Raw genomic sequence first — 23,847 nt, 5'->3', positions numbered from 1 at the left:
TGATGGGTATTCAAACGTGAACAGTACTTTAATTATCTGTAACAAAGTGTAGCAGCCGAGGTTGTCCTTTACTACAGGATGCAGCAGAAATTTCCTTGTCGTCAGTGAGTTGTGCTGCGTTGAGACAGTGTCTGGTATTATACACTAATTGTGGGAGCGCCAGGTGACAAGGAAACAGTGATCTCCACAACTGAATAGCAACGATAAAAATTGCTGACAAAAGTCAGAGAGACCAGCAGTCCACACTAATGAACAGTTATATGCCTATATTAGAACAGCGTTACCATCCCACTGGCAATTAATCGAAACGCATTAACGCTCTAAGTTTGACGTATACACCAGGTAGTGATGCCATATAAAACAAGTACAACAAACTTGGAACAAACGTAAGGCGAACGCTGCATGAAAAAAAATGATCTGTCGGTTGAGGAATTCAGGATGCGTTCGCGGAAGCCGACTTTTCATTTATTCGGGACAGTAAAGGTTAATGGCGAGCATAACCCGCTATATTGTTATGAGCTATAGTAACAATCTGTGCTGATATTAAAATTGTGCTCGTAATGGACAACAGCCGAAGTGACGCTTCTGCTTGTCGGAAGACGATTGAGAATGCGATAGCCTAGCATGGTATTACCATATGACACCAGTGACGCTGACGAATACGCCCTATAGTGTATTTGAAGGGCAACAAACACAACATGGAGAGTTGGTCTGACAATCAGTCAAGTCTGAACTGCCAACCATGAGAGGAAAAAGAAAAACGAAGCATAATCCTGAAACATAGCCTTATTGGTTAAGTGTCATGTGTGCCGAACATAGCACATAGCACATAAGACATAACATAGGACATGGGTCAATATGCATGCTCTAAAAATGATGCCTCGTTTTGAAGCCATGCACTTTGAAATTATTTCAAAGCACGGAGCACAAATCTCTGGTGGGGCAAAGGTGCGACAAAAAAATAATTAGAAAAATGAAGAGAGAGAGAGAGAAAGAGAACGTAGTTTTCTCAAACGTACCTTGACAAAAAAAAGAAAAAAAAAGGAAACGAGGAAATACAATGAATTATTGTCGTAATACGCTTCGTGAATAATGAACATGGAAAGGACAAATCGTCCTGAAAACAAAATTGTGCACTATGTTGTCCTTTCCATGTTTCTTCATTCTCGATTTTCCATGTTTGCTTTCGCGCATACATATATATTGTCAACCAGCCTGCATTTTGTTACGTTAAATACTTTCCAGTGTCTCAAACACTTATTTCTGGTGCACATTAACTATCGAGGGCATGTATAATAATCCTCCAATGAGATCAGCAAGATGCAATCGAGCTAAAATACACCAGGTTGAAACTAATAGTTTCCCGTTCCACAAAGGTCCACATCACATTTTACTTTCTCATAGACCTCGAATACAAGCATCGTAGATTATGCACCGGTAGGTACGTACTGAGTGAGTACCTGAGTCCTCACGGGTTCAGGAAAAGTGATACAACAAGAGATGCGCTATCAGTTGTTGTATGAATGGTGAACGGAACATACAATTAGCATTCGCTTCCTAGCGAGTGTCAATGTATTCCCCTGCGCTATGGACTCGGACCACAATAAATTGCGCTGCAGTAGCTTAGGGTGAGCTGAATGGCGTTAAACAAAACACCTCCTTGTGAGGGATTAAAGCATGCAGCCTTACTATTTTATTTGGTGGCATTTTGACGAAACGTTTAAAACTAATAATAAATTTTCGCTAGTGCTCAGCTGCAGCTAGGATAGCTCTCCTATTCATGCACATAACACATGACGTGCTTGCATTCACTGGAAAAAAAGTACCAACACTGCAATAGATACGCTTTACCAGCACAGTGTGTAACAATAAAATCTTAGGAGCTTATCGGATCTGATTTGTCTGCTGTAGTTCTATGTGCGTCAGGGAAGCAATATATTTGTGTGTTACCAACAGGAATAATAACAACAGTTGACGATGGTATCTTGTGCTCTAGGCAGTACGTTATCAAATATACACGATACAGTGATAAACTTGTTCACTACAAGCTGTTTGTCATACGCCCTAAACATGGTGACGTTTTCTAACCGGGATCAATTGACGCATGGAAACGCTCTTTTAACGCCTCGAACCACTGGGACTTATTTATAAAGGTCATCGTCATCATGAAGATAAAGTTAATAGAGAGTTTTAGTACATCGTACGCTATCACATTTGCGGACGTAAAGGATAGCGTTGGCGGTTCTGCGCACTGCGCGAAGCTCTCTTTCGGTTATGGGCGTGCGCAGAACCATCAACGCTATCCCTTACGTACGCGAAGGGGATAGCGTACGTTGTACTAAAACTCTCTGCTGTTGTTGACTGTACAGATCAGGAGCCTTCTTCATTGGGTTCAACGATGATAAAAATAGATAGAAACTGTATTTGAAGTGAAACAGAACTTGAAGAAGACGTACAGTACAAAATGGAGTACAAATAATCTACACGAAAAGAAACTAGAAGACAATGAAAAAAAAAAGATACTTTGTGTACTTAGGCACCACGCAAGGACTAAAACCAGGTGCTGAAAAAGATGGTCCTCCTGCGGGCGTCGCAGCAATCAAAGGGGTATTATTATGATTTCCGTGACGGACGTACGTCGCCGTGTTCAGTGAGATTGTGCTCAGAAGAAGGTCATAGAAATCTGCGAAGGAATGGGTTGAGCATCGCGTGTGGCTTCATCACAGGAGGAAGCTTAAGTACTTCGTCGTAAGAGTGGCTTTGGTTTCTTCTACAAAACTTGCACTTGCTTTCACTCCAAAGGACATCATGGTAACTACAGTATTTACATGCTTTTTGATGGGTCGATTGTGGATTGATGTTAGGAGTGATAGACGAGGAGCGTTGAGGGTAAGTGAGAAAGGGATGACAGATTGTGCGCAGGGTTACATTCAGTGCGAGAGACAGTGCGTATGTTCAGAAATCTGTGTGCTGTACAGGCTTCGAGGACTTCGTTTTTCTAAATTCTTCTTAGCGTGACTATAGGAAGTGGGTAATTCGCAACGCTAAGGCAGTGGTTTATCCAGAATCCCGAGCACGGAGCGGGTGTCGCAAAAATGGGGGAGGGGGTCATTATGACATAACAGCTTAACATGTCATTGCCGACATGTGTCTAAAGCTGAAATAGCAAGGGCACCCCCTATAGGGGGTACACAAAAAAGTTAGAGGGGGTGTCGCCGAACATTTGGTGGTGTAGGGGGGGCGGTTGATAGTACAATGCGCTAATGTACGGTGTGGAAAGTCATCTCAATGTAGCAGTCGGAACTGGAAACCAACCTATGCTGAATGACGGGTAGCAGTGTACTCTGATTGACTGGTGGAAGGAGTGAAAAATGCCATTGTGCTGTTAGGTAAAACTTCAGTAACAAAATTTCAGGTTCGTACTCTCATGCGAAAGAAACTCATTAGAGAGCATCATACAGAACACAATTAATAAACTGGTAAAACTGGGAATGATAATGAAGGGGGATTTCCCGTATTGCGACAAAAAGGAAGGAAGAGGAGACAGGAATGAATTGAGGAATATTCTGCAACTTTTTTTTTCTTTTTTGAAAACGTGGTGGCCCGAAAATCTATGTCGCTCCTCACATCGGCTTTCATTGATTTCCTGAAGCTACTTCTCGAAATCGTGTGGCGCTGTTCTTTTTCTTTTTGTTGTAGTTCAAATTTGGCCATCACCCACACACTCAGTGTGAACGCAAACAGCACTATACGGACGACGTGCATTCGGGCGTAGTCGTACTAGTTGCGAGCACATAGTTCACAAATAAACCGAAACGTCGTTCCTCGCTATGTGTTACATTTTCACGAACGTGCATGTCACATATTGAATTGGTGCTCCTATAATAGATCACACTTCCGGGAAATATTTGATCAGTGGGTTCATTTCCTTGACACAGTATTTCCACAAGTTTTCTGGCGACCACTCTTCTACGCTCTTTACTTTGCTATTCAAAGAATGCTAGCACTTATTTAGAGAGTATGCATGAAGCACGAACCTTCAGCGATAAATTAATCTCGAGACATGTTTTGCTTCAACGAGCAGATATTTCGAAGAAGTCCGCCTGACAGCGTATAGCCTGTATTATTTTTGACGTAGGAGCACAAGGCAATGAAATACTAAACGAAATTACATCGAGTACATCTGATGACTGCGAAACAGTGCCGTGAAAACAGTCGTTGGAAGAAGCGATGACTGTTCATGCTTACAAAGCACCTCGTGTGGGCGTTCTTGATGGTTGCTGTAGACTTGGCAGCCGTCCGACCCTGTTGTCAGCAACTCAGACCTCAGTACCGACCATCTCCTCTGGACGGCACGCCCTAGGCGAATCTTGGACTGTACTAAAGAGGGGAAAAAGGAGGGAAAGGAGGGTAAAATATAATAAAAGAGCAGATTATCGTCCTACGGTCTTATCCGCACTCTTATCGAAGACACGATCGCGAACTCCCACTTCCACACGGTTTGACTCGCCGGGGTTCTCGTGTGAGTCCAGCGACTACCTGTCGAGGAGAAAGCCCGTTTTGACTAGGTTTCGATGAATAATGATATGGAGTCACCCTAATGGGTGTACGCGCGGAGAGAAAAACGTGGAGCAAGTGATGTGTGAATAAGGGTGAGTTGGAAAATTACAACGAACGAGCTAAACGTCATTTTGCGGTCATTTTGTCAGGCTACGGATACCAGAAACCACAAGTCACGGTGACGTCATCCGATTTCTGTTCAATAAGGCACCTCCATTCCTCGATAGAAGTAATAGTTAACGTTGCCACAACTATCTAATTGGAGTGAATTATTTCTGAATGATGTAATGTGTGAATTATTCATTGAGCTAATCCATCAACAAACATATGCACCATAGCCAGACCTCCAAAGTGGAGGGGGGGGGGGTCGATACGAACCCCTCCAGCTGATCCTAGGTGCGACAACAAACACATACCTGTGCACACAGGGAGATCAGAGATGAAAAACATAGAACCTATAATATTTGAACTTTAAAAATGCGGTTTACATATATGTGGGCTGCTATGACCGCTGAGGCCGCGTCCTGAGATTGGAAGTAGTTTGAAAGGCTTATAATTTCAAAACTATTCAAGAATGTTGCATAGATAGACGCCAGGGGCTTTCGCGGTCGTTCCATTGAACCTCCGCCCGTGAAAGGTAGGGGTGGGGGCTCGAGCCCCCCCCCCCCCCTCCCCGTGGATACGCCACTGGTAGGGACATTATTCAACTTACGACTTTACGAACCTGCCGTCACTATTACGTTGGTCCCATCCTAACCGTGGCTACCATTGAAAATGCATGGCACGTCAAAGTCTAAGGTTTTCCGGTTGGTATGCAAATGCAGTAGCACGCTGAGCAAAACTCATCCAGTGCTCTTACTCTAGGAGGAATGGCAGTACAAGGCAATACTATCCTGTTAAAAAAAGAACGCATAACGGGCGTTTTCCAAGACGTGTACAAGCAGGACCCACGAGGACCTGGCCCCCGCCAGTCTACTCTGTTCACGCGTTTAATTAATGTTGATGAATGTGCCCTAGCGCAAACCTTTGAAACTAGCGGAAAAGTCTTTGATAGTCATCACAATAATGTACACGTAGTGATGCAGCGTAATTGGCAACAAAGTCAGTGTGATCTGCTAGGTACATTCTGGAAGCTCCCATCGTTTCACCTACAGACCGGTACTAGATAATGGTAGCGTGTACCCTCAAGAAAGTACTGCACGGTAAGAAGGCTGGCAGTCAACGTATAGGCCTTTCAACGAATGGTGCGCATGGTCGAATGAGAGATCATGATTGTAAGGCACATGACGACAACACGACCTGAAGCCAAATAGCGCATTCTTTCTCCTCTACATGATCACGCATGCAATTTGACGGAGCTTGTCTACGTAGATTTATGCTGTACAAGGTGCAATAGAGAACATTCCAGCCGCACCGTGAAATGCAACAAAAGCAGTTCAAAGCAAAATATAGCAATTGGCCATTGCCGCTGCGAATCAAGCCAAAATAGCTTTTTTTTTTCTTTCTTTTTTTTTTTTTTTTTGTTCGCTCGTCAATGAGTAAATAGAGAGTGTCAGTAGATCGTTGATAACGTGACTCCCGAAGTACCCTATCTACCGCATCCAAATCGACGAATGCGATTAAGAGTCACGCACTCTGCCATTGGTTCCGATAGGTACCGGCAGGTACGGGGTGACGTTGTTAACGGCCTACCAATGGCCTAAACGCATGGAGCGTTTTTCCGACGCGCGCGCACGCGCTCGGCGTGCGTGTGGCCTCGGAAAAATCAGTTTTTCAAGGCGCGCGGAGGGTGTACGCCGGAATCTGTCGAGTGCAGATATTCGCGCGCGTCTGGGCACGTTTTCCGAGAAGCAGACAGAGCGATGGCCGCCGTGCGGGAGACAAGGTTGCGTATCCGTGTGTTCACACGAAGCACATCCTCACGGAATATTCTAGTGGAGGAAAAAGCGAAAACACTGCCTACAGAGCCGAAGTTCTGTCCCGTATTATGTTGAGCATTCACACGGTGCGGAACATCGGGAGAGCCATACTGCGCATTTAGCAGACGACACTTAGCAGACGACACCGTCAGCGTGTTTTCCTGTCGTCTGCTACGGATTATCTTCTGGCTGCGTAGCAGGTTATTCCCCAGAGTTAGCAGCGTACATGAAGACACGACGTTGAGCGCTCGCGCTCAAGTGACAGCAGAATGCATTGACGCTTTCCGCATCTTCCGCTTCTGGGGAAATGTCGCTCGTGTGAATACACGGTATGAGTACATCGCATAAATTTTTGGGACATTATCCATCACACTAAATTTACTTGTACATTTTAATCATATCTGGAATGAATGAACGCAGGAACCACAGGAAAAGAGGAGAGTCGGCACGTTCTAACAGACATTTGTTGTCGACGAATCTAGCAACAGTGGCACACGTCACTCGCTCCGTACGCGTCCCATGCGTTTCGGGTGGTCGCCTCGCGGGCGTTTCTTCGTCGCGTGTGCAAGGCCATGGCGTGCGCGCGACGTTTTGACGTTAGGAAAACGTCCCATGCGTTTCGGCCTTAACTCTCTCTACTAGCGCAGGGATTGCGTTCTGTTGAGCTGTTTATCGTGTCAGCCCGGCTGACTGCGGCCAATGAAGCCATGACACGTGCAGCGGTGCGTACCGATAGTAGCTGCTGACCTTGTCGTCGGGTGTCACCCGAGAGTCGTCTTGTCAGGAGAAGGTATCCTTCGACATGACAGAGTTGTATCCAGTGAGAGGCATGAAGGGTAGCCCGTTTTCTCCAGGAGCCTGCCGATCGTCGTCTTTGCGACGCACTGGTTTCTTGCCGCCGCACGTCAGCGTGAACTTCAGCTCACGACACAACTCCAGGCATACGGGTTCCTGAAGGGCATCAACATGTGTTAGGCTACATTGAACGCTTTTCTCTTACGTCAACAGACTTTCGAAACATTGTCTCGTTAATATGGCTCATTCATTAGTTGGTCCTTTCTTGTTTTCGTCATGTCCCTCGGACATCTTGGGGTTGCATTTCCCTTGGGTTTTTCCTACTTACTCTTCTACTTACATGTTCTGGAGCAGCATGATCTCCATATTTTTCTGTTTTCAATCAATCGACCAATCACCCATTTCACTTGTGCACCACACGAGCGTGCCATCAAGCGTGTACAACGATCGATAGATTGAGCTGCGGCATCGACTCGCTTACACATATATGTGCGTGTACACATGTACTAAGTCAGTCAACTAAGTCTCAAATGTCGTGGAAATATCTGTTACACCTCGCCCATGATGAAATGCACTCCCTTACGGAGAGTCCAATGAAGGTGCAAAGTACTCCATGCAGAAGTACTGGCATGAACCCGTCCCATGGTATCAGCATAGGCTCCTATAACTAGTGCCATGATTATACTGCTAGAAAATGGAGCAAAGCGGAACTTCTCCTTGGAAGGTGTAAACTTTACACACAAAGGGCGTGTTCCTAGCACCCCTCATGGAATTGTGACGACACTTTTTTTTAGAGTGTAGTACATTGTATCAAAAGCAGTATCGCGCTACTTTATCTAATTTGGCAGATATTGGTATCGTGCAGTTGTATCCTAGCAAACACGCAGTGTACCTTGTCGATATAATAGTCCTAACAGCTTGTAGTATCCCGTGTACGTGTTAGTTACCGCCTTCGTAACGGAAGCGATGGCATAGTATACGCACGTTGGCGACTCCCATTAATGCTGCGCTTGAAATCCGATATACATGACAGCGTGTCACGAGAGTGTGACAGAAGGTTCACGTACACGTTCTTCGGGCACGGCTTTCCTGGACCTCCAGGTAAACTCGACAATAGCTGTGACCAAAGCGATGCAGGACCCAGTGAGGAGGACAACGAAGACTCCCCCCACATTGGCCAGGCCCAAGGCGCTGGTACCCTTGGACGCGCTGGCTTCTTCCTTGGGGCACTTCTTCACGATGTGTCTTTTCTTCCACCAGCGTTCCTTTAGTACGTGAAGAGTTCCGCCTTCCTGCAACTGGAGGATTGCTTGCGAAAGCATTGTCCGGTACGGCGACCCTTTAGGGCAACAAAAATAAAACATCATTTTAGTACCTATTGTGTCCTTCTTCGTACTTAGATGCAGATACTACGTATTTTATTTTGGATATTCATTACCTTCGCTACCGATCTAAATAATGGACTAGGGGACGCTTACAGCTGCATAGAGTTACTCCATCATAAACGTCATCGGCGTATTACTTTATCCAAAGCTTCACAGATTTTACCATTCCGATGAACAAGGGTGCATGGTAAAGTGACTCGGTATGTACGTGATCTGAAAGGCGGATCATTTTTTTCTAGCTGGTTTTACAAAACGCGTGAAGATAACGGGAAGGCAGCGTGAGGAAACGTGTACAGTTTCGTGCAAACTGCAAGGTTAAGAAACGTGCTACAATTCTCTCTAGCTGTTCGACTGGAAAAACAAGAATGCATATGTGTTAAGGGAAGAGACTCATTCCTGAGGCTCTTCTTTTAGCATTTCCCCACCGGTTCGCTGGATCTTTTACTTTTATTCATAGTAGACATATATGCTTTTCTACAAATATGAATAGAAACTTTTTTTTTTTGATTGGGTGTCATCTGCAACTGGTAACTGGTTACACTAGCTACATCAGTGGTTACCTATATATAAGTACGCTAAGGTATAGACAAGGGTGCATAGGCCATTGAGTAGTTGTGGATGCACAGAGGTTGCGCAGACAAGACCACGGGATCCAACTATTAGCCCGAGTAACACCGGTTTACGCCGCACTGAGTGTCACGCAAAACTGCCATATTCGCGACTCCAGCGAAGCCGTAGCCACTTAGCAGTGGAAGTGGCAACCCTCGAGCCCAGGTTCGGCGTGCGCCACCTATAGTTCGCTAGAGTCGCGATTCACGACTCCAGCGAAGCCGTAGCCACCTAGCGGTGGAAGTGGCAACCCTCGAGTCCAGGTTCGGCGCGCGCCACCTATAGTTCGCTGGAGTCGCAAATACAGGCCAGACAAGCGTATACGACTTACCAGGAGGTGTGGCGATGCCATATCCTTTATTGTCCAACAGGCCTCCGATCTGGGTGAGGTCACAGTTACGTTCTATAGCGTATTCAATGGAGGTGGATTCCATGAGGTATGCGTACTTGCCACGGCGAACTCTCTCAATGCCTTTCTGGTTAGATTCGGCGAAGACACTCGGACGAGCTGCTTGCATGACGTGCCACATTTTCTTGTAGGTTGGGAACTGGGATTCCTGCATCAGAAGAACAAGACCTGAGTCGACCTGTTCTGGCACAGTTTCTTGTCACTTTCGTTTTCGCGAAACTCTTCTCGTCGATCACATACGAGTACTTAAAACAAGACCGCGTCATAGCTAAGTAAAGCTTTTTATACAATCGTTATGCAGTAACAGAATCAGAGTTTTGCGAAACAAATATTTTTTTCCAATATATATATCGTCGATCTTGTCGGCTTTGTTGTAGTAGAAATCTACCGAGACATGTCTACAGGTCTATGGATACCAGCTTTGGGACGCAAAGTTGTTGATGTGCTCCACATTTCAGCATTGCAAACAAGCGCAAACAGCATGTCTAAGCAAGACACGAACCCCCCCTTCGCAACAGAGCAGTAAATACCTTGAAGAAGGACTGTGTGGATCCTGACTGCAAGCTACCGTACTGTATGGTGGTTTGTTTGGCGAGATCGTCGACGCTTTCAATGGGCGAAACGAGTCGTTCCACCGTCAGAAAAGCGGCCAGGTTGGCTGTGTATGATGACACCATGATGAGCGTAAAGAACCACCACATTCCGGAAGCCACGCGCGTGGACAGTGCCCTGGGTGTTACGTCGCAGCCCTGCTGCATGAGGCAGCCGATGGTGAACCACAGGGTGTTCCATATGGTGAACTGGTTCTCCAGTTCGCAAGGGTTCGGATCACATGGGTGTGGATTGACCCACTCGTAAGGACTGAACCTGGCTACGACGAAAAGGAAGAGACTGACTCCAAGGAAGGCTGTCGACATGTAGATCCAGACCTCCAGTGACAAAGGTGCCAGGAAAGAGAAAAGCCACGGTGGCTTCTTGTCTGCTTTCTTGTACAGGATGCTTATGCCAAGGTTCATGAAGGGCATCGTAAAATCGACGACCTCTTCTCGCACGTACGTTATGGTGAGATCGGCGATGGCCAAGTCGGCTTTCTGAAAAAGAACGTGTTCATTCAGTGGCGTACGTATTCGTAGGGAGCCTGTCCATGGAGCTTTACTCCAAGGGAGTACGGGACTAGGGCGTCCATTACGTACACCGCTAAGTAGTTCTCCGATCATGCCGTTCCACTCTCCTGTCTCATCTCTGCGTCCATGAGCCCTGTCAGCCACTTCCCGAATCTTATACTTAAAGTTGACATCTGGCAGCTTCGTTATCTCTTCCAGCAGGTCGATACAGTAGCCTTCGTACTTGGCGTTGCCTTCCAGCTCAGCGTGATTCTCTTTCAGCATTGTGTACGGTGCTTGCTGCAATGTAAAGGGGTATTACGAAAGCCCGCATTGGGGCGTTTACGTTTCAAAGCGTACCACAAGCGTCGTGACGATGAGGGTCTTGTTCATAAGGTGCATGCGTGCCTCTTCCAACTGCCTGCTGTAATTGGTTGTGATATTGATCCCTCCGTGCATGGTCCATTCTCCGGACTGCAAAACATTTTACGGCACGTTACGGCATGCATGTCACGTGATCAGTTAAGTAAAACACATCGGCTAACCTGGCGTAATCCGTTGTGTGTTATCTCCAGAACAATGAGTCGCATATCCGTCCGGTGACCATTAGGGTTGAATCGAATGTTGCCCGTCAGTCCTTGAATGTTTATCTGCAAAGAATGTACGCGCATTTGGTAATAAATCATGATAATTTGAGGATAATATTAGATCTATCATGTCCAGATATACTCTGGCGGCGTGTCCATATATTCCAGAATGCTCCGGCGGAATATACGAAAAACGTCATAGCTTTCTGCTGTCGCGCGAGCGCTCAACGTCGTGTCTTCACGTGCACTGCTAACTGTACAGAATATCCTGCGACCACGACCTATAGCGACCATGTCACATGGACCCCATCCCAGCGCCGTATTTTGAGGCTAGCGGTGGCGCTACTCATCGGACTGGTTATTGCTTCCTCAATTTCTATGATACTTTGTACTTCAGCTTACATTAGTATTTTTGTACAAACGGTGGATGTCCCACGAGAGATGCTTCTTTCTAAAGTTGATTATCATCATCATTCTACGCGTTTTCGTAAGAGCTGTTGCTGTCGTCTGCTACGGTACTCGCACGTCCGCTTCTGCGCGTTCAAAATTCAAATTTCCATTGTCCAATCATGAGTACATCTCAAGGGCCGATGGGTAGTGCCCCTAGCGGATCGTGTGGACGGGCTTCTCATAGGGCTTGCCGATTATAACATGGTCGCTATGGTCTAGTAGGTCTGGTTATGGTCTAGTGGTTGTTGTATGGTCTCCTAGTATGGTCTAGTAGGTTGTGCCTGCGACACAGCCACAAGATGTTCCGTAGCAGACGACTGGAAAGGACGCGGACTGTGTCGTCTGCTAAGTGCGCAGTGCGCCACTCTCGATATTCCGGCACCGTGGAAAAGCTCAGCAGAACACGGGGCAGAGCTTCGGCTCCGTGAACAGTTCTTTGCTTTTTCTTCCACTAGAAGCTTCCTTAAGGATGTAGCTCGTGTGAACACACGGTTACCGTCGTATTCTTGCTCCGCCATCAGAGATCCCTATAGCATAGTGCTCTTCGTAATATTCTTGGCAGCGCTTACCACACTGCCAAGACTATATCCAGAGGACTCCTTGAAGCGCACCAGGCTTCAGGGATACTTGAGGGTAGAGCGACAATACGGCGATTAGTCAGGTTTCAGTATTATTCCAAATGCCAGCGTTTGCGTGCTCCTGCTGACAAACTTCGGGTACTTCTCACGTTTGGAACTGTATTTAAACTGTGCGGGTGTACCTTACAAGGCAACAATTAAGGGTACTGCCGAGACACGTCCGAGAGATTTGTTAGTTGGTTTATATTTTATTAGCTGGTTGTGGTGTCGGATAGTTATAGCCATCATGACCCGAGGGAGAGAAGAATGAAGTTTGGGATGGAATGAGGCTGGCTGGTTCGTCAATGCTGTACAATACGGTGTAAGACACCACATTGGTTATCACTGTATACCAGTGAAGCCCGAAACAAATTATTAGGTCAAATAACCGGAATGCTTGAGACACCCAACTTTCCCCCTCTTTATCATTTTAGTCTGCCCGTTGCCTCTCTCCTTGCTTTCACACTATGCAGTGACTAGTCCATGGAAGGTCTGATGATGTACACAAAACAAAACAGTACCTCATAGGTGTTTCCTCTCATAAGCGTAACACAGTGAGTTTGCTAACCACAATTCGTCCGAGTGAACGAAGAACAACAGAACAACAACAATAGAAACAATTTCCTACATAGCATACCATTCGCATGTATTTGACGAAGGAATTTCCTTGGGCCCAGGACTCCTCCGTCTCGCAGGACAAGGGCCGCACTTGAATTTTCGGTCCATTGTCCGGTTGCAGATCTCGTAGCGCGGTCGCAAATAGTCGAACGGCGTCGTACATTAAAGCTACCTTTGTCTACAGAGAGAGAGTGGAAAGGCAGATTACGTAAAGCCAACCACTTTTTTTTTCTTACTACTAGCCAATAAGGTTTTAGTAAACTTACCGTTAAGTTCTATATGAGCCAGACAGCAAAGGGACGGGTTGAAGAATGCGTTATTGACAGTTTCCCTTGAAATACTCTCTGGAAATATGAGACACATACCCTATACAAGTTTTCATCCTTCTCTCCTTTCTTCCCGTAGCGGTGTCTTCTAGTTAACCAGTCTCTCGCTATTTCGTCGAATTCTTTGGCGTTCATATCAACCAATCGAAATCCGGAAATGTTGGTGCCGCCATACTGAAAATCTTCCATGTCCACGGTGTGGGCGTCCTGGAAGAAGTTGCTCGTAAGCGCTTCCACTTGACACAATGCCTTTTTACAACAGCTAGCTTTCTAAAGTATCTCGGTGCTCTTCGGTAGGGATATGCAAACACCGCGCGGAAGCATCCCAAGCAGCACAACATCTTGACCAGAGTGCCGGTATTGCCAATATTTTGCCAATATTGGGCTAATATGTTGTGCTGCTTGGGATCCCATGTCATCATCACTATTCATTCATTTATTGTTGTTCTTTTCTGGACGAACCGTTGACATCACAGTCCTGAGTGGTGGACCCTACAAGTTCCACAGCCTTGCAGCTGGTCTTGCAACAACAGCTACATGCATAACGACGGGATGAGGTCCGCGTAGCTGGTCTTGTTGTAAACACGCCTGCTACAAACCATCCAATACAAACAAGCTATAGTGCCAATCGGACTGCTACTAGGACTAGCCCAGAAGAAGAAATATTCGAAATATCGGCAGCCCATCTTCGTTCCTCACCAGTTCGTTGGGCTTTCTAGCTTTCTACGCTAGTGGGCTTGAAAGACGTGCCTCTCAAATTGGAATACTCCAGCAGTAGTTGCATCTTGCAGAGAGAAGCAATATGATACTTCGGAACAACTTACGAGGGATGTGATGAAGTAGTTGTGATACTCGGACATCATGTCCACTTGTTGTGCCTGCAAGAGGTTGCGTATTATAAATCGTTAAGACCCTGCACGACCCGAAAACATCTGACCTGGACCAAATTCTCGGAGTTCTAGGCCGGATAAAGGATAATGGCCCAACCCCTGGTCGCGTGGGGCAAAAGCTTTGAGGGATGAGATGCGGCGAAAAACAAAACAAAAACGCGGGGTATATATCGAATGCTCACGAAAAGGAAAATAGACATCGGACGAGGAACGCAGATGGTACTTTAAAGGTGATAACATTAAGATGATTTATTTTGTGATTATGATTGGGGAGTTGCATCGCAGGGGCGATACTCTGGTGGTAATGTGATGAAATGGAATAATGAGCTTGCAGTGCAGATTTTGAGTCGGTGAACACTGTCCATTCTCGCGGGGTAAAATCAATTATGTGCTGCAGAAAGAATAGAATGGCATGGAGTTATGCAGCTGTTGATGAGGTTGGATGCGAAAGACGTCGTCTTTGCACTACGCCTTCGGATGGTATTACAAATGCCAAGGCAGATTTGCCATTTCTAGAAGCGCCATCCGTGTATACTGCTGGAGAAGTGGACCATTTCTCTTGTACCAGAGCATAAAAATGGGCTCGAAGGACTTGAGAGGGAACTCGGTCTCTTCGTTCCCCAAGATCCGGAAGACTCACGAAGATGGGCAGGACCGGTAGCGACCAAGGGGCTTCCGGTGGTGTTACGTCCTTATCTACGAAGTCAGTGAGGCTCGAGGGTGTCATCTGCGCCACTCGATAAAAGTTGCTTTCAGGGCGGTATCGAATTTTCCTGAGGAGCGGGTGACGGCGATTGTGCGCGCGCGAACGGAGGAAGTGCCGAGCTGTTTCACGTTCGCGTAGAACCTCAATTGGGAGTTCACCAGCTTTATAGCCAGAACATGCCGTGTTTCAGCGATTCTTAGAACTCCCGGGCAGCGACGAAGGCTGCGAGCAAACAGGCTCCAAAGGGTATTTAATGATGCTGTGGAAATCCTGTGCAGGACTGGAAGACTGTAAGGCACAGTTGCCCGCACCAAAGCTGTGTGAACTGCAAGAAGGGAGCGCCGAGCACAGCTCCATCCTGAGCCAGAAAGATGTTGAATAGCGGGGAGCCATCGCCGCACTTTGGCTTCAAGGTGCTTAATGTAGCGAGTCCAGCGTAGATCCGAGTTCATGACTACGTAAAGGAAGCAATGGAAACGTACCGACTCAAGCTTCTTGGCACCGGCCTACAGAGGGAAATTTGTCATAGCCTTGCGTGTGAATGGCAGCTCGACGCACTTTTCGTATGAAAGGTCCATCACAAAGGGCGAGGTACTTGTGGATGTGTTATTTACAGCCAACTGCATGCGGCGCTGAATGGCAGGTCGTGATTTTCCTACTGTTCAAAAGGCAACGTCAAATTATTCACATAGAACGGCACTCTTCGAGGGATTATCGATTTTAGGCCCGCCATCAACCATTAAAGGGTATCGGACTCAGGATGCCTCCTTGCGGGACTCGACGAACATTATGCTTAGGGCTTTAGCTTTGGGATGTACGGACAGCGACAGTTCGGTCCGAAAAGAAGTCTTGGAGCCAGTTGAAGAGCCGACCGGATACACCTGTGGTGGTAGTGCTGAATGAGCTCGCCGTTGTCGGCCTCACATAGGTGGGCAACATCGCGACTGACAGCATACACCAAAAATGCGCAATGCGTGCAGTACAGAGATGTGCGGAACGGTATCATGAGCACGCTTGATGTCCAGGAAAACTACTACCACGATCCGTCGATGAGCACGAGCATGCTGGCCTGTAGAGACTAGGTCAAGAGCTGGATCCATAGAGCTGCAGTGGCGCCAAAATCCAGCCCCTCTGGAAACGCACCTTGTTTTTCGAGCCACCAGTCGAGACAGTGCAAAACCATTCTTTTCATCAGTTTTCCCATACAGATTGTCAGGCCAGGTGGCGAATTTCCCCATTCACCACCATCACTGTATTTGTTGTTGTTGTTACAGGGCGAAAGGACGATAGGGCATTCGGAAGCTTGCCTGTTTTCAGGATGGGAACAACTAGTGCTAGATGGTAGATGTTGCCATTAGAGATATGAAGGAGAGCCTGGAGTGACGGCCCGTCAAGATTTCGCAGTGCGGCATAGGTGACTTTATCGGGTCCCAGGGACGAGCACACGTTCACAACCTTCAGCGCTGTCTTTAGCTCGATTAGAAGTGAAGTCACGGTCCATAACCACCGGTGGACTGGGCCAGTCTTGGTGAATTTCAGCCGTCAAACTCTGGACAAAACTATCGGAGTCGTCCAGGCGGTCGCCGGTGTCATTAATACCGCACTGTAGTCCGTCGCGAGGGTGCTCGTCTATACCCTTAACGATAGCCAAGACCGGGAGAGGATTCCTTTGCGGGGGCGCCTCTTTCAGAGACCAGATTGTCCTCCAGGTCGTTGTCGCCGGGTCGAACGGTGAAATGTGTTGACAAAAATTATGCCAGCGCTTCCGTTCTTCTTTCTTAAGTTATCTTGCTACTTTATCTTTTATCCGGCGGTATGCCATAGGGTCTGCAAGTCGCCCATCAGTCCGACGAACTGTTCTTTCTGCTCGGCGACGTAATGCTCTGAGGTGGTTTATTTTCTGGAGAATGACCGACGTGTCCTGTTATCGGGTTATCCTTTTGGACCTGACCACCGCGTCCTGAATGCCGCAGCTAATTGCTTGCGAGAGCGCCTCTGGTGACATGCCGGTGTGCACAGATGTTCTGTGGCCCTAACGAAATAGTCTCCAGATCATGAAAGAAATTAGTCCAGCAGATGGTGAGAGGGGCAGTCTGTCGTGCCAAATATACAGAGGAAAATGATCACAACCTCTGGTGTCACCATCCGTAGCGCACGACAAGTGTCAAATTATGTCTGCTGAGCACCACGAAAGCTCCGATACATCGATTTTTTTTTTTTTTTGAATCGAGAGCAGCAGAAGGACTACGCGAGCCAGTTCGAACGCGGGGGGGGGGGGGGGGGTATGTTTAATACAGTGAAATAAAAAAAGAAAAAAAGGAAACAGTTCGGACGGAATTCCTGGTCTGAGACCACAGGAGTGATTATCCAGAGCCCCTTCCACTTAATCTCTAGATAACAAACAAATAATACGAGGGGCGTTCAAGTCAAACCGGGACCTTTCATTTTTCGCAAAAGTAAAATGAACTTACAGGCGAGAAATTAGTTTTATTTTTCAACGTAATCCCCAGCGTTTCACGAGGGCTTGGATGCCAGCAGCGTTGAAATCCTTACCGGCGCGTAGCAGCCATGAGCGGACCGCATTCTTGACCTCGTCGTCGCAGCTGAAGTGGGGCCCCCAGCTTCTGGCCTTCAGTGGCCCGAAGAGATGGAAATCGCTGGGGGCGAGGTCAGGACTGTAAGGGGGATGTGGCAGCAACTCCCAGCCAAGTTCCTGTAAGGTGCGTGTCGTGAGATGCGCGGTATTCGGGCGTGCATTGTCCTGTAGGAGGAGGACTCCTTTGGTGATGAGGCCCGGCAGCTTTTGCTTCAGCGCCTTATGCACATCTCTGAGAACCTGGCAGTAATATGCACTATTGATATCGAGACATGTTATCGTCGGGCTTTGAGGATCAGGCGCTCCACAAGTTGGATGTTCTCAGGAACTCTGCCACTGGGCTCTGAGCCGCCCCGGCCGGGATCGCTCAGCACTGATGTATAGCCGTCTCGGAACCGTTTGCACCACTCAAACGCTTTGCTGCGGCCAAGTGTATCGTGGCCAGACTGAGCCTGAAGTTTTCTGTGAATTTCAGATGACTTTACGCATTCATTCACGAGAAACTTCATGACAATTCGCTGTTCGATGTGCGCGCTCCCCTCGTTGTCGGCCATCTTGTCCAGCACGTGTCTTCTGTTTTGCACAAACTTTGGACCACCACGTGGTGAACGCGGAGGCCTGTCGCGTGTGAAAATGACGAAAAAGAAGTAGCGCGAGCCATTTGTACACTCAGGAGACAGAAAGTCCCGGTTTGACTTGGACACCCCTCGTATATCAAATAAAATAAAACGCTTCAGACAGGCGTCTTCGCTACAAAATCAGTTAGTTCCTCGGATTTGCCAAATGTCGTATCTTGTCCTCCTATCTAAGCACTTCTAACGTTTCCCTCGTAAGATACTTACGTGCTTCAGTGCTGTATGAACGTGCTCGGTGGGGACGTCGAGGATGATGTGTCTGATGCCGCTTTTGCCAACGTCTTTGAGCACCTTTCTGTACTCAACACCTGGTTCGAACTGACGCACCACAACCTTCCTCTCACGCATCAGTGGGTCTTTCAGAATCTCCTGCAGTCTAATCAGAGCTGCACGGGAAATAGTCAGACATGCGGGAGAAAGTTGAAGGACGGGAGAAGACAAGGGAGCATACCATCGTTCTCCTCGTAGAGTATGGCGAATTGCTTCCAGTCCTTGTGCTTGATGAAATCGAGGTAAGCCTTGCCTAGAGCTGCCGGGTGTGGGTACAGGTTGATGGAATGGTTGTCTGGCCGAGCGCGGTAGTCCCAATGGGTCTCGATGTGCGGCACGTCGAGAACGTCGCAAGTTGAGCGAACCGCCGCAGCGGCCTCGCTCGACTGCGGTCCGAACACCGCCGCCACGCCTTCTTCCAGCAGCGAGCACACCTGCGTACCGACAGTGTCGTCTCATCTATCGGGTAAGACGGTTGTCGCTTCACTTCACATTCAAAAAGTCAAAGACCACTCGACACACTAATGTGCGCTCAAGAGCATGCCCTCTAGATGTATTCTTGCCGCTCCATAGAGCTGACCCTGTTTGTAAATAAATTACGTCATAGTGTTCGACAGCGCCACCAATTTGGTAGAGTTGAACTACGCTGGAAGCTAGGGGCGAACAAGGTCGCGCCCAAAAGCCAAGTGAACAAGAAGGAGAGGAGAATGTTCAGGAAAATATCTTCCCGGAACAGCACCGCAAGCGGTACTGCCCCGACGACCTTGTTATCGGCCGCGCGTTCAAAGACACGGCCCACCCAGGGGCGGACCGCGTTATCAAGGGGCCCTTCTCCAAATATGAAGGACCGGCTCCCTTTCGCCTCCCTCCACCGCGACAGATCCTGGCCCAAAGGCGAAAGATCAATACGCGGATTTGAAGGGAGACCAGAATGTTGCCAACACTTCGTAAAGCACATACGCCAAACCCGCTGTGCAAGCACCAGCGGAATTGCGCCCCATGCGGTTTGACAGGCGTATTTTTTCACGGTGCGTGGCCATGCAGAGTTTTACGCAGCGCGATATTCACAGGAACACGAACCATGAGGGCGGGCCTTTACCCTACTGCATTCAGGTGCGTGTCATGCTTACTCGTCCGATCATATCAACCCGCATGAACTGGGGTAGGGTCCTACTGCCTAAGCGGGGAAACACCCCATGACGTCATCATCGGTCATTTAACTGTCCTGGTTGTTGTTCTTGTTGTTCCCTCGAGGAGACTCGAAGAGGAAGACACTGCGTGTAAACTATGCGAGGACCTGACGACATACCTTGCGCGACGCCTGGAAGGAGTCGAGTCGCTCGATGTGTTCGACGCGGGCCAGGAGACGTGAGCCCGCCGCCACGAACTTGGCCCCGGGCTCGCCTAGACCCATGGTATTCACGCGGTCCACTGCGTAGCTGAACGCCATCTCCAAGATGTCATCACCCGTCTCAAATAGGCCGCCTGTGTATATACCAAGACAAGAAATACATTCCTGCGTGTATATCAAGAAGGCTAGGTCCTCAAGTATACAGGCTACTAGTAGCTAGCTCATCAGCAACAGGATAGGCTGCACGTATTACGGCTTCGAAACGTGTGTGTCATGGCTTTTACTCAGTGTTGATTAATGGAATTCGGGAACCATCGTATCATGTAAGACCTTTTATGTTTTTAAACGTACAAAGTCGATAAAATCACGTTGACCCACAGGAAATGGAGCTGGTTGTTAACAATCTTACGAGTTCGAGGCCAGAGACATGCAAGAAAGCGTTCTTTTATTGTTTTTAATCCGTTCGGCAGGAGGTTTGCCAGGAGAAAGGTACCTTTAATATTCGACGCGCAAACGGTGCCTTTTTCTTCTTTTTTTTTTTCACAGAAATGGAATATAAACCAAATGTGCGTGTCGTTGGAGAATGACGTCCCTAACATAACTGGTTAGGCAATAAGATTACGCAATGTTCAGGAACAGCTCGACCCTACGCACGTCACAGCGTTGCAGGATGGTCCTATAGGCACCGTAATGTGGTTTGCATGGCAAGCAGACGTTATTTGCAGTTTCTGGTCATGTAGTTACGATTTTGCCCTCCTCGTTTAGTATTCCAGGGCGCACACCCGTAAGGCTTCGTAGTGAATATTTTGAGAACTGCTTCACAAATCGAACGTAAGAGACAGACTTAGAACAGCGGCATGAGCTCTCCGCACAATGATGAAGAGTATTGCATTCAATGCGCACGTGTCGCCAGCCCCGACTACAGCGTCAGCGCCCCGGCCTCCGGCATTTCTGCGGTAATTTCAACTCAACACGGCTCATCCGTGCTGCGTGATGTTCATCTGGACGGAGAAAGAACGCCTTCCAGCAGCACTTAGATGATACAGTTTTCTCTAAGCCGATTGGATCAAAAAGAAATTATAAATTTCCTGTCTGCATCATTCACCGTAACATCGGAGTGGCGGACTCCTCAATAAAATACGGCGAGGCAGAAATTTTTTCTAGCATGATTAACCTGAATCTTAGAAGAAAATAGACGACTTGAGTGTCATAGTACAGTGTTATTTTACACTTCACCCAACCCGTGTACATTAAATAAAGTGACACGTAAGGACACGTGAGTTGCACTGTATAGCCTGTTGGAGTGGATCCCGTTGTAATGTCATGTGTACCAGTGCGAGCGTTTTTACAGCATGGATGTATTCTTCTTTTGAAGGCTGGATATGTACAGCGACAACAACAATAAATGAAGGAGAAGTGATGATGAAATGGGATGTTTCCCTGTGGTAGCCACAGGACCCTGCCCCACTTCACAGAGGTTAATATGAGAGGATGAATTATGGTGAACGCGAAACGACGACAGGTCGGAGTTCTGTTTAGAGCTCTTCCAGGAGTCCAGTGGCTTGCATGAAAGCAAAAAGGGAGCGAAAAGCCCGGCACTGATGCGCAGGAGAGCTCATGGAGCTCCATGGGCCAAGTACTTTGGACAAGCTGTATGAATATGTACATTTTGTACAACGTATTTGACCACAATGCCCACCCTTGTTCGAAATTTTGTTATCATGCGTTATCATGCGTGCTACACTACATGAGTTCCAGGGAAACTGCGTCACCTATGGCGAGCGAGCAACAACAACAACAACAACAATAAATGGAGAAGTGATGATGACATGGTATGTCAACAAACAGAAATAACGCTCGAGCAAAATCTTCATTTGCCATGGTATTGGAATTAGGTGTCCTCGACGTCCTCTGTGTACCTCGGCTACTGTCCCAAGGGAAGGGTGCATTGTGCAGCGCGCGTTGAGGGCCTTTGCTGTATTTGGCCTACGTACATTTGAACTATCATCAACCCATGGCATTAGTTGGCCCCTGTTTGGAGTAGCCTGTCTGCATTTTTTTTCAATCACGTAATCAATCATTAACCATTGCATCATTAACACTGCATACAAAGTGTGCACTGAGGAACTACGGCGGAGCAGGTTACGTAGTCTGAAGATGTCCCAGAGCCCAGCACTGTCAGAGTCGTGCCATCCGAGCTAATATCTGAAACTGCTCTCTCTCAAGTTGTCTGAAGATGTCCGTGTCCATCGGCATGGCGAACAAAAATTCTGCACTTTATCACCTTTACGTAAAACGGAAATTCCGCAAGTGCGATGTATCACGTACCTATTTTGACATCTGCAGAAACGGAGGTCACACCGACGACGACACATAGAAAAAGCACTGGGCAACATTGGGCTCTCTGGGAAGGACACATACTGGAGGCTCCTCCTCGGCAGAGGGAGGTTCGTCAACGTAACGAGTGGCACATCGAGTCTCAGGTACGGAAACCTGACTGGATCCCAGACTGAAAGAAACAAACACGAGTGATGCACAATGGACACTACACCTGTACAAAACATTTGCGGCAGAGTGCACTAATTTATCACGGAACAGCTGCCACACGAATGCGTTGCGCAAAGCGTTGCTGTTCCTCAGGATCCCAGCAGATTCGCTCTGCTTGAGTACAGGTGGCAGCTGTCATCGAGCTCGTCCTCACGAGTGAAGCCAGAGCCACATATATAGAAAGTTCGTTTACGTTTGCAAGAATATGCGTTACATATGGCTTACACGCACAATATTGTCACTAGAGAACTCGTTTCCATCACACGATAGCAGACGTCAACGCTGTATCTTGCACACGTACATTCCTACATGAATTACAGTACTGTCAAAGCTAACCTCTAACTTATTAAGTCTCAAAAGCAAGACGTGTGGCAATACTCGTTGACAACTTCGTATCTTTTAGTGACACTTAAAATGTCCACTGCAAAAGGCTCCGCGAGCGCGTTAATGGAAACTATTAGCCTCATTATAATCTTCAGATGCTGAAGAAGAAACATATATACCTCTCGGTCTGGCACATAGCCTCTTGTATAAAACAGCGTATACCAGTAGCAGGCTAAAAGGAAACCTAAACTGCTTTACAGTCACTCGAAGGCGTCTTTAATACGAAACGGCCACGCTCACTACATGCAAATGAAGCACTTCCGAATACAGACCGCAGCCGTATCGTTCTGAACAGTGCCGGCTGGTGCACGGACCGTCCTGAACACTTGGCTTACCTGCAGCATGCAAGAAGTGTTGGTGGGTGGCGTTCGCTCTTCGATGGTGGTTGACAACGAGCGAGTGATCTCTACGGGTGCACGGGATGCTACGGGGCTGAGCCGTGGTCATTCATGGGTCATCACGGTCAAAATGGCGGGGAAGGAAGACCGGGATCGGCCACGCAGTGCGCTTGCGCGTTGCTAGGCAACGGGCCCGGACGGTATGAATGGTGCTCCGCATCTCGCATCGATCCGAGGCCGTCGTCTACGCTTCCTCATTCTTTTTCTTCTCCTTTCTCTGCTCTGGTAAGTTATTCGTCAACCGGAAGAGATCGAAGTTCGTGGGTCTATGGTACGGAACGTGTCTACCTTCTGTTGTGAGGAGCGCACAGGGCGTGCAGTACCCACAAACTATAGGACCTTTCTGTTCGGTGTAATACAGGGGTGCCGAACGCATTCGTGTCCGCGGGCCGCATTGAGCCATAGAGGAACTACGCGGGCCACGTACAACGGGTTTTGGGTAGCCTGTTCCTGATATAGATGACACAACACATAAAACGTATACTTCATTTCATTTCACTTTATTTTTCCATACACAAGATGAACGGAGGGGAGGCAAAAAGCTTAGGGAAGCTTGAGGGGAGCCTCGCCGCCAGATTACAGTAGCATCAACTGTTAAAAAAAGACAGAACCGGAGACAAGCCACGTTGGTTTCGGCTAATAGAAGATGACGGTTAGGGCAAAAAAGGAATAATACATGTTGTACAAAATCT

At 47.6% G+C, this 23,847-nt stretch overlaps 1 protein-coding gene across 1 annotated transcript; it reads right to left on the bottom strand.

Moving 5' to 3' along the window:
• LOC135400828 (glutamate receptor ionotropic, kainate 2-like) lies at positions 1-23,224 on the bottom strand. Its single transcript, XM_064632757.1, has 17 exons — positions 23,093-23,224; positions 22,155-22,335; positions 19,785-19,960; positions 18,657-18,909; positions 18,413-18,591; positions 14,203-14,256; positions 13,394-13,585; positions 13,319-13,327; positions 13,072-13,230; positions 11,326-11,430; positions 11,141-11,254; positions 10,871-11,080; positions 10,208-10,768; positions 9,600-9,825; positions 8,342-8,613; positions 7,210-7,430; positions 1-4,380 (listed from the first exon to the last, which is right to left on the bottom strand). The coding sequence occupies exons 2-16, from the start codon at positions 22,243-22,245 to the stop codon at positions 7,260-7,262; spliced, it is 2,772 nt and encodes a 923-aa protein (XP_064488827.1). The 5' UTR covers positions 22,246-22,335; positions 23,093-23,224; the 3' UTR covers positions 1-4,380; positions 7,210-7,259.
• Between the last annotated feature and the right edge of the window lie 623 nt (positions 23,225-23,847).

Source organism: Ornithodoros turicata, chromosome 7, assembly GCF_037126465.1.
Source record: "Ornithodoros turicata isolate Travis chromosome 7, ASM3712646v1, whole genome shotgun sequence".
Lineage (NCBI taxonomy): Eukaryota > Metazoa > Arthropoda > Arachnida > Ixodida > Argasidae > Ornithodoros > Ornithodoros turicata.
The sequence above is the reverse complement of the archived record's forward strand: the minus strand, read 5'-3'. Positions and strand labels throughout refer to the sequence as shown.